Raw genomic sequence first — 10984 nt, forward strand, 5'->3', positions numbered from 1 at the left:
ATACTGATTCTAATGACTCGCAGTTCTTTAATAGATAAGAAAACATGATGTGGAAAGGGGAATGGCTTATTCTAATTTTTTTTTCCTTTTCCCACACAATGTTTTCAAATCCATGTTCTTGAGAAATATACAAGCATGGTTTCATTTTGTAGTGGGTTAACCATTTTTATGCCCCCCTTTGAAGAAGAGGGGGTATATTGTTTTGCTCATGTCTGTCCATATGCCCGTACGTCCGTTCACCAGATGGTTTCCAGATGATAACTCAAGCATGCTACGATCATGAATCTTCATTGGTACATTGATCATGACTCGCAGATGACCCCTATTGATTTTCAGGTCACTAGGTCAAGGTCACGGTGACCCGAAATAGCAAAATGGTTTGCAGATGATCACTCAAGAACGCTTATGCCCTAGGATCATGAAACTTCACAGGTACATTGATCACGACTCTCAGATGACCCCTATTGATTTGTAGGTCACTAGGTCAAAGGTCACAATCACCCAAAATAGTAAAATGGTTTCCCGATGATAACTCAAGAACGCTTATGCCTAGGATCATGAAACTTCATAAGTACTTTGATCATGACTCGCAGATGACCCCTATTGATTTTCAGGTCACTAGGTCAAAGGTCAAGGTCACAGTGACCCGAAATAGTAAAATGGTTTATGGATGATAACTCAATAACGCTTATGCCTAGGATCTAAAACTATAAAGGTTCATTTATCATGATTCACAGATGACCCCTATTTATTTTTAGGTCACTAGGTCAAAGGTCAAGGTCACGGTGACCCAAAATACTAAAATGGTTTCTAAATGATGACTCAAGAACACTTATGCCTAGGATCATGAAACTATATAGGTACATTGAGCATGATTTGCAGATGACCCCTATTAATTTTCAGGTCACTAGGTCGAAGGTCAAGGTCACAGTGACCCGAAATAGTAAAATAGTTTATGGATGATAACTCAAGAACGCTTATGCCTAGTATTACGAAACTTCATAGGTACATTGATCATGACCCCTATTGATTTTCAGGTCATTAGGTCAAAAGTCAAGGTCGCGGTCTCAATGATATCTAGGTCAAGTTCAAATATGGGTCATGCTGGGTCAAAAACTAGGTTACAGGGTCACGTATTCATTATGCATTTCAACGATTTAGCATGGTTTCTGCTCTCTTATTCAAATAGTGCTCATCAGATCTTCACCAAACTTGGTCAGAAGTTGCATCTAGAGAATATCTAGGTCAGTTTTGAATATGGGTCATGCCTGGTCAAAAACTAGGTCGCAGGGTAACTAATTTCATTTTAAACATTCAGCATGGTGTCTGCTCTCTATTTCAAGTAGTTTTTATCTGATCTTCACCAAACTTGGTTACATGTTTTATCTAGATGATCTGTAGGCCAAGTTTAAACATGGGCCATGACGGGCCTAAAACTAGGTCACAAAAACATTTACACAGTTATACTTTTATGTAGTGACAAAGTAACAGTTGGAGACATCCGAGTTGTGTGGAAACATTTCTTGTTCAAATATTTATTTCATGCTTTCAATATGATGATGACCAACAATTTGATGCACTACCCTTCAATTTTGAATAAATAAAGTATATGTTCAGTCTACACTGGGCACTTTGCAATTTATTATTTGACAACTGTTGAAGCTAGGTAGTTTCAATGAATTTTTCACCAGGCTTCATAAAAGCATTTGTGGAAACTTTTACCTTAAAGGGACCTTTTCACGGTTTGGTAAATTGACAAAATTGAAAAAAGTTGTTTCAGATTTGCAAGTTTTCGTTTTACTTATCATATTTGTGAGGAAACAGTATTACGGAACATTATTCATGATCTAATATAGCCATTATATTCATCTTTTGACGATTTAAAAACCTAAAAAATATAAAACGTTGCAACACTAGACAAATGAATAATTTGGAGAGTTCTGTTGTTATCGTTTAAATTTGTGAAACTACAAAGATTGCTTATATAAGGCATAAAATGCGCTTCTCATGTATGCTTTGGCAGAATGGCTCAGTAGGCTAATGAGCTTTTACTCCAGTATTCCGGGGTTGACTGGTTTGAGCCCTGCTGCGGGCTACTTTTTATGTCCCCCACTATAGTAGTGGGGGACATTGTTTTTGCCCTGTCTGTTGATCTGTTGGTTGGTTGGTCTGTTGGTTGGTTGGTTTGTTGGTTGGTTGGTTTGCGCCAACTTTAACATTTGCAATTACTTTTGCAATATTGAAGATAGCAACTTGATATTTGGCATGCATATGTATCTCATGGAGCTGCACATTTTGAGTGGTGAAAGTTCAAAGTCATCCTTCAAGGTCAAAGGTCAAATATATGGGTCAAAATCGCTCATTTAATGTACACTTTTGCAGTATTTCATTATTCAAGATAGCAACTTGATATTTGACATGCATGTGTATCTCATGGAGCTGCACATTTTGAGTGGTGAAAGGTTAAGGTCAAGGTCATCCTTCAAGGTCAGATGTCAAATATATGTGGCCAAAACCGCTCATTTTATGAGTACTTTTGCAATATTGAAGATAGCAACTTGATATTTGGCATGCATGTGTATCTCATGGAGCTGCACATTTTGAGTGGTTCAAGGTCAAGGTCATCCTTCAAGGTCAGAGGTCAAATATATGTGGCCCAAATCGCTTATTTTATGAATACTTTTGCAATATTGAAGATAGCAACTTGATATTTGGCATGCATGTGTATCTCATGGAGCTGCACATTTTGAGTGGTGAAAGTTCAAGGTCATCCTTCTAGGTCAAATATATGGGTCAAAATTGCTCATTTAATGTAACTTCTGCAATATTGAAGCCAGCAATTTTATATTTGAAATGCATGTGTATCTCATTGAGCTGCACATTTTGAGTGGTAAAGGGTCAAGGTCAAGGTCATCCTTCAAGTTCAAAGGTCATATAGGGGGACATTGTGTTTCACAAACACATCTTGTTTTTCCTTTTTTAATTTCTTTTTTGATTTTTTACTGGATCTTTTAAAATCCGATGTTTACATTTATCAATATAAAGCATTTAATGACAAACTTCAAAACATTTCAAAATCTGTGAAGAGGCCCCTTTAATACTGGTAGTGTATTAATAGTACAGTTTGAGTTCGTTCTTTGGCAGTCTTTTCAAATATCAATGGCAAATTTACTGACAGTTTGGCACCTGACTTCGGTGCATTTCTCATTTTGGGATTTTAATAACTATTTACTTCAGTCTAACAATAATTTGTAAGACTTTTCCAAATTGAATCTTTTTTTACAAAAATTTTTTTTTTGTAAAGCTGCTTGCAATAAATCACTAATGCTCCCTTGTCTAGCAATGGTTTGCAACCCAGAATTCATGGATATATGTGAATTGACACCATGATATAACTAAAAGATAGTTGAAAACAATGTGAAACATTAACAAACCAAAGCAATATATTGCAGTTTTCTGAAAGAAAGGAAGCATTTTTGAAAAAGGAGGAATTACTCTTTCTTATTTTCATCCTTTCCAAATATGTTTGCTAAATTGCTGAAGGAAAAATAAATTTTAATTACTTCCAAATTATTTATGAAATGTGCTTTTTTTGCAGTTTCCTTGATATGCCTCGGAAGAAGACCTGGAAAGTTTCACAAGCAAGGCAGGATGTTCTCCGGAGGCAGGCTCAAGAGGGCCATTCAGACTCTCAGTTGATAGCCGCTGATTCAGAGGGCGTATCTCATATATCAGATGGCGGGCTTGCCCACTCACACAAACCATCTGATGCTCAGGGCGTATCTTTGAAATCAGACGGCGGCCTTGCCCGGCCCCAGAAGCCATCTGATGCTTTTGATGTTTTGAGCGTTTCTGAGATGTGTCTGAACTCTTTAATTGATTTGAAAATGAATTTGTCTGATCAATGCAACAAAGAAACCAAAGCAGATTTCATTACAGAAGAGGAAAATGAGAATTTTATCCCAGAGGTATCACATCCATCTATCAATACAGTCACGCAAACAGGTGTTGAGTTTTTAACTGAATTAGATTTTTCTGAAAGTTATTTAACTAATGGAGAAACGGAATCATATGGAGCAAAAAAACAGAACTACATGCACAATAGAAATGTTTTAGAAACATTTAAGACACATACAGTCATCTTTGGATCATTTCATCAGGCCGATCACAATTTTATTATTGAGTCTCGAGGAAATCAGTGTACTGCCAACGCACTTTGTTCTTTGATTTATGCAAATATTGCACAACTCTCTTCAAAACAAAATTTGGATGACGTTCTTATAGATGGTGATTGTTTGTATAAGACAATTATAACAGGACTGAAAGAGAAGGGAAAGTTCAAAAGTGCCCTCTTGAATTTTGATGAGATACCAACTGTTGTGAACATTTTAAACAAAAATGTTCATATTGAAAAATGTGAAGTATTGTCTGGAGTTTGTATTCAACAAGCTACTGCAGAATTGCCATCATTGCATCAGTCTCTTCAATCAGGATTTCAGAAATCACCGTACTTACTTGTAATGATTGGTTCAGTTTGTTCTTCTGTATTTAAAAGTGAAAATCTATATTACTTATTTGACTCACATTCACATAGTCCATCTGGATTGTCAGATATTGATGGAAAGTCAGTGTTAATTTCTTTTAGTTCCTTTACTGATCTGATAACATTCATGTATGCCTTATACAAAAGTATGCTTATTGACTTAAATGGACAATTTGATTTATTGCCTGTTACATTTTCTTGTAAACAAATGAATCAATGTACTAGTCATTCATTTCCTAATGCTGCCGACACATCAACATTGTTCATCTATACGATTACAAAGTTATTTCCATGATCAGTTTTCAAAACAGAGAAGGAAACGGGACTTCTGCAAACAGCAAGAGATAGAACCTATAGAAACAGTTGCATGCAAAATACGAAAAACAAATGATTCTATGAAAACCTATATGCAGTCACGACGATTAAGTCATCAACAGCAGTTGACAGATAGATTGTTGACAAAACAGTGTATGACAAAATTAAGGCAGGAGCCTGTAAGACAAGAGAAAGAGCGGCTTATGACCAAAAAATCGATGAGAAAAGCAAGGCTGGTGCCTGAAAGACCAAAGAAAGAGCACTCTATGACCAAAGAATCAATGAGAAAAGCAAGGCAGAAGCCTGAAAGACCAGAGAAAGAGCGGCTTATGACTAAAGAATCAATGAGAAAAGCAAGGCAGAAGCCTGAAAGACCAGAGAAAGAGCGGCTTATGACAAAAGAATCAATGAGAAAAGCAAGGCAGGTGCCTGAAAGACCAGAGAAAGAGCGCTCTATGACCAAAGAATCAATGAGAAAAGCAAGGCAGACGCCTGAAAGACCAGAGAAAGAGCGGCTTATGACTAAAGAATCAAAGAGAAAAGCAAGGCAGGTGCCCGGAAGACCAGAGAAAGAGCGATATATGACCAAAAACTCAATAAGGAAAGCAAGGCAGAATCCTTAAAGACTTGAGAAAGAGCGGCTTATGACTAAAGAATCAATGCGAGAAGCAAGGCTTATTCCCAAATATAGAGATAAAGATAAACAAAAAAAACTGTTATCAATGAAGAATTGTCGAAAAAATGAATTGTATCTTGTTGGAGAAAGACTGAAAAAACAGTCCAGACGTGTAGATTTAGCTTATAAATCTCGAGAAAAGCTTCATAATAAAAATTCTCGGAGAAGCAAAAGAGCGTCGTTAAATGTTCACTGGAAAGAGAAATATAACAGAAAAGCTGGATTACTTGGGAATAACATAAGCAGTTGTATAAACAAATTTAAAAGCATTATTGCTGAAGGTCCTGTTTTTGTGTGCACATGCTGTCATCAAACTTGGTTTAAGCATTCTGTAATAAAAACAAACACACTCAATGGGAAAATATCTGCATCGGTAATGAAAGAATTCTTTACAGGTCATTTATCATTTGACAATTGTGAATGGGTCTGCAATACTTGTATAAAATATGTAAAAAAGAACAAAGTTCCATGTATGTCTGTCAAGAATAAGAATGCATTCCCGTTAAAACCAAAGGAACTTGAACTGCATCAGCTTGAAGAAAGATTAGTTTCTTTAAGGATTCCATTCATGCAGATCAGAGAGTTGCCAAGAGGAGGCCATTTGTCTATTTAAGGAAATGTTGTAAATGTACCAGTGGATATTCAACCTGTGATACAAAGCTTACCAAGAACTTTTGACTCTGATTTAACAATTCCTGTGAAACTGAAGAAAAAATTATGTTACAAAAAATGTGATTTCACTGAAAACGTAAGACCCTTACAGCACTGCATTGGTTGATTAGACATAGTGATATGTATAAAAATTCTCGTGTTTCAATTGATGACGGTTGGGCAAACACCATAACATCAGATTGCAGTGAGACTGTCAGGGAGTTCCTTGGAACAGAGTTCAGTGAAGAAATGGCATCAGGAACTCAAGAAAATGAAGGCTTGAATTATGATTCCGATCATTTTAGTGAAATCAATGAAACTGAAAATATTGTTGGTAATAGTGATACATTGCTTGATTCTGCAGATCCCTCAAATGATCATGTGTATACATTTGCACCTGGAGAAGGTCAGACACCTTTGAGCTTGTATCAAGATAAGGATGCCGAGTATATGTCATTTCCTACAATATTTTGTGGAAAGTCAAGAGCAGCAAATGAAGAAAGAGACGTTCCTATACATTACAGTGACATTTGCAAACTTGATCTAAGGCATATGGACCGAAGAGTATCATCGAATGTTCCCAATATATTTTTCGAGTTGAAAAAGGTTCAGTTAAAACAGGTTTCTGATAAGGTTCACCTTGCTCTGAGGAGATGTAAAACAAAGGGAAAGCAATTAACAGCTTCAGAAATGCTTGATAATGATTGTACTAACAAAATGGTAAGACTGGATGAGGGTTACTACATTTTCCGACGCTTAAGGATCTCCCCACCATATTTTGATGCTAAAAAAGAGAAGTTTTTGCAATGATAAGGCAACTGGGACTACCAACATGGTTTATGTCTCTTTCTTCCGCAGATACCCGGTGGCATGATTTACTGAATATACTGTCAAAACTTAACAACGGGAAAACATTATCTCATGATGATATTGAGGCTATGTCTTGGACTGACAAAACTAAACTTGTACAAAAAGACCCAGTTACTTGTGTACGATATTTTGATAATAGAGTTCAACAATTTATCAATAGAGTTCTAAAAAGCCATCATGAGCCTCTTGGAAAAATTGCTGACTTCTTTTATCGGGTTGAATTCCAACAGAGAGGATCACCTCATATACATATACTGGTATGGATTGAGCATGCTCCTCAATACAAGACAAATTCAGCCGAAGAAGTGACAACATTTATTGATACATATGTATCTTGTCAAAAGGATGACAATGATGAACTTGTGAACTTACAGATCCACAAACATTTTAAATCATGTAGGGAACAACAAAAAGCTATTTGCAGATTTGGTTTCCCTATTCCACCCATGAAACAAACTACTATTCTCGAGCCTTTGGATGAGTCATCTGACATGAAACAGCTGAATGTCATATTTGGTAAAATTCAGAAAGAATTAGATGAAGTGAAAGAAAATCTTACCAATGAAGAGTTCTCATCTCTTGTTGGAGTGGATGAACAGAAATACCTTGAAGCCGTACGAAGTTCTTTGACATCTCCCAATGTTTTCCTCAAGAGGAGTGTACAAGAAGCCAGAGTAAATGCATACATGAAACCTATTTTAAATGCATGGGGAGCAAATCATGACTTGCAATTTGTCTTGGATCCTTATGCATGTGCAGTTTACATTGTTTCTTATTTAAGCAAAGCTCAAAGAGGTATGAGCATACTGATGGATGAAGCATGTAAAGAAGCCAGGCAGGGAAATATGGAACTCAGACAGCAAGTAAGACACATTGGAAACAAATTCCTTAACAGTGTTGAAGTCAGTGCACAGGAAACTTGTTATTTGCTTTTATAATTGCCTCTTGCAAAAGCAACAAGGAAAGTTGCATTTATAAATACATCACCGCCTACAGATAGAACATTTTTGTTGAAATCAAAGGAAGCTTTAGAAAACCTACCTGGCAGTTCTACAGACAATGAGGCAGACAATATCATTAAAAGGTATTCCAAAAGACCAAAGTCTCTTGAAAATTGGTGTCTAGCAGATTATGTTTCCCAACTTGAAATTAAACATACAGATATTAAAAGTACTTGTACTGAATGTGAATCTGAAAACTATAATGAGACAGGGGTTGATCAAAATGAACATGATGATACACATTTGCAAGACGTAAATGAAGTCAGTGGAGATACTAATGGCCAGAATTTACTTAGTAACTCACTTCCAGGAGGTAGACTTTAACTTAAAGGTGGTTTTACCATAGTTCAAAGTAAACGAAAGAAGGTCATTAGGTATGTGCGCTTTTCACAAAAAGTTGACAGTGAAAATTTCTACAGGGAAAGGCTTATGTTGTTTACACCATGGAGAAAAGAAGAATCAGATTTGATATGTGGATTTGGCTCATTTCAAGCAAAATATATGTCTCTTTAACATTTCATAGAGATGAAGGCGAGAGAATATGAAAAAAATGCTGAAGCACTAGATGAAGCCTTTGAAATGGCCCAAAATGATGAAAATAATTTTGATAACTTAGCACCTGGAACAGAGCAGATTAATCAAGATGATGTAGAAGCTGGTAATAGAGACAGTGAATGCTTCATATATTTTAACCCAGATAGGCCAGAAACTCAAAGGCAATCTGATATTGCGCAAGATCTTGGGCTTTCAGTTGCCTCTGTAGACATTAGTACTCGCAAAAAAACTTTGCCTGATTTAAAGTACAGAGAACTTATACAATCCATAAATGTCAAACAAAGAGAGTTCTTTACACATGTTCTTCAGACTGTTAAAATCAATAAGGACAAGTTGCAATTGTTTGTGTCAGGTGGTGCAGGAGTGGGGAAATCTGTGCTAGTAACTGCATTGTTTGAAGCATTACAGCGCTGTTTGACTTCAGACCCAGGCGATGATCCAGAAAACTGTAAAGTTCTCATGTGTGCTCCAACTGGAAAAGCTGCTTTTCACATAAGTGGAGTAACTCTTCATTCTGCATTCAGAATTCCAGCAAGTCAAGGATATAATTGTACCCCATTGAGTAGTGACATCTTAAACACTCTGAGAACTAAATACAGGCATATTGCAATTGTCATGATAGATGAGGTTTCCATGGTAGGAAACAATATGCTCAAACTGGTTAATGAAAGACTGAAGCAAATTAAAGGTAGTGCTTTACCATTTGGTGGAGTACACATGATTTACATTGGTGACCTTTTCCAGTTGAAACCTGTCATGGATGGTTGGATTTTTGAGAATTTGAAAGCAAACTTTGGGCCATTAGCAACAAATCTATGGAAGGATGCAGTTGACATGCATGAACTTGAAGATATTATGCGACAGAAAAATGATAAACAATTTGCAGAACTACTTAATAGACTTCGAGAAGGAAAACATACACAATGTGACACAAATGTACTAAAAAGCAGACTGAAAAATACCTCAAATTCTGAATATCCAGAGAAAGCTGTGCATTTGTTTAACACAAATGAACGTGTAAATGCTTTTAATGCAAACCTTAACCAGGGTACAAACAGGTCAAAGGTTTCTATCTCTGCCTATGATCAAGTCATCAGTGATGATTCTCCAGCAGTTAAAGAGCAACTTGTTTCCAGAATACCTAATGATTCAACACACACTGCTGGGTTGTGCAAAACAGTAGGGATAGCTGAAGGCATAACTTATGACCTGTGTCTTAATCTAGATGTAGACGATGGTTTAGTCAATGGATCGTCATGTACAGTAAAAAAGATTGATTACAGACAACAAAATACAACAAGACCAAGTATAATATGGGTTGTGTTCAACAGTAATGAGATTGGTTCAATGTGGCGTGCCAAGTATCATCATTTATATGATAGATCTGTTGATCCATCTTGGACTCCTATATTTGACTGCAAAAGAAGCTTTCTGTACCTTCGAAAGATATTTATGAGGGTACAAATTCCATTAAGACAGTCAACAGCGAAGACTGTTCACAAGTCGCAAGGAGACACACTAAGTGAAGTTGTCATTGACATGAGTGGGAATCGAGTGTTCACTCATGCACATTATGTTGCTATAAGTAGAGCGAAAACTCTAAAAGGGCTGCATATTTTAGAACTTAATGAAAGGAAAATTTCAGTTTCAGAAAAAGTTATAAAAGAAATTACTCGTTTGCGCGAAAACAAAAAAATGCAGCTGTGCTACACACCTGTTAACTGCTTGAATCAAACACATTTAACGTGTTTGTTCAAAAACATCCGGTCTCTTAGAAGTCATAAAGATGAGTTCTTCGCTAATCCAAATGTTTAAGCATCATTTATACTATGCTTAGTAGAAACATGGCTTACACATACTGATTCAGAAGACAATTATCAGCAAACAGGCTATCAAATGTTCAGAGCAGATGGTGTACAAGTTGGTAATACTCGACCTCACAGAGGTGTTCTTGTGTATGTGAAAGATGACATTTTAGTCACAAACTCTTATTCTGTTACCACAGAAGACATAGAAATGGTCTTCACAACTGTTCTGTTTAACAAATAAAGTACCAATATTGTTGCTCTATATAACTCACCAACTTCTTCAGTTGAACACCTCAAAACATTTCTATATACGAAACTTGCACTTAAGCAACAAGAATGTCTCATAATACAAGGTGATCTGAATATAATCTTGTACACAAATGAAGATATGTCAACCTATATGCTAAACACGTTTGGCTGCACGCAACTTGTGCAAAAACCTACACATTCATCTGGATCATTGATAGATCACGTGTATACAAACATGAAACTTGGTTGTTCTGATGTTATAGATAGTGTTTGGTCAGACCATTTATGGTATATGCTGCATTTCCTTATACAGAAT

General features: G+C 36.3%; 1 protein-coding gene across 1 annotated transcript; it reads left to right on the forward strand.

The window, feature by feature from the left end:
* The first annotated feature begins 2024 nt into the window (after positions 1 to 2024).
* On the forward strand, positions 2025 to 5481 carry LOC127840543 (translation initiation factor IF-2-like). Its single transcript, XM_052368957.1, has 3 exons — positions 2025 to 2032; positions 3599 to 3968; positions 4843 to 5481. Exons 1-3 carry the CDS (start codon positions 2025 to 2027, stop codon positions 5479 to 5481), a joined length of 1017 nt encoding a protein of 338 aa, XP_052224917.1.
* Positions 5482 to 10984: the final 5503 nt, after the last annotated feature.

This window comes from Dreissena polymorpha, chromosome 8 (assembly GCF_020536995.1).
Source record: "Dreissena polymorpha isolate Duluth1 chromosome 8, UMN_Dpol_1.0, whole genome shotgun sequence".
Taxonomy (NCBI): domain Eukaryota; kingdom Metazoa; phylum Mollusca; class Bivalvia; order Myida; family Dreissenidae; genus Dreissena; species Dreissena polymorpha.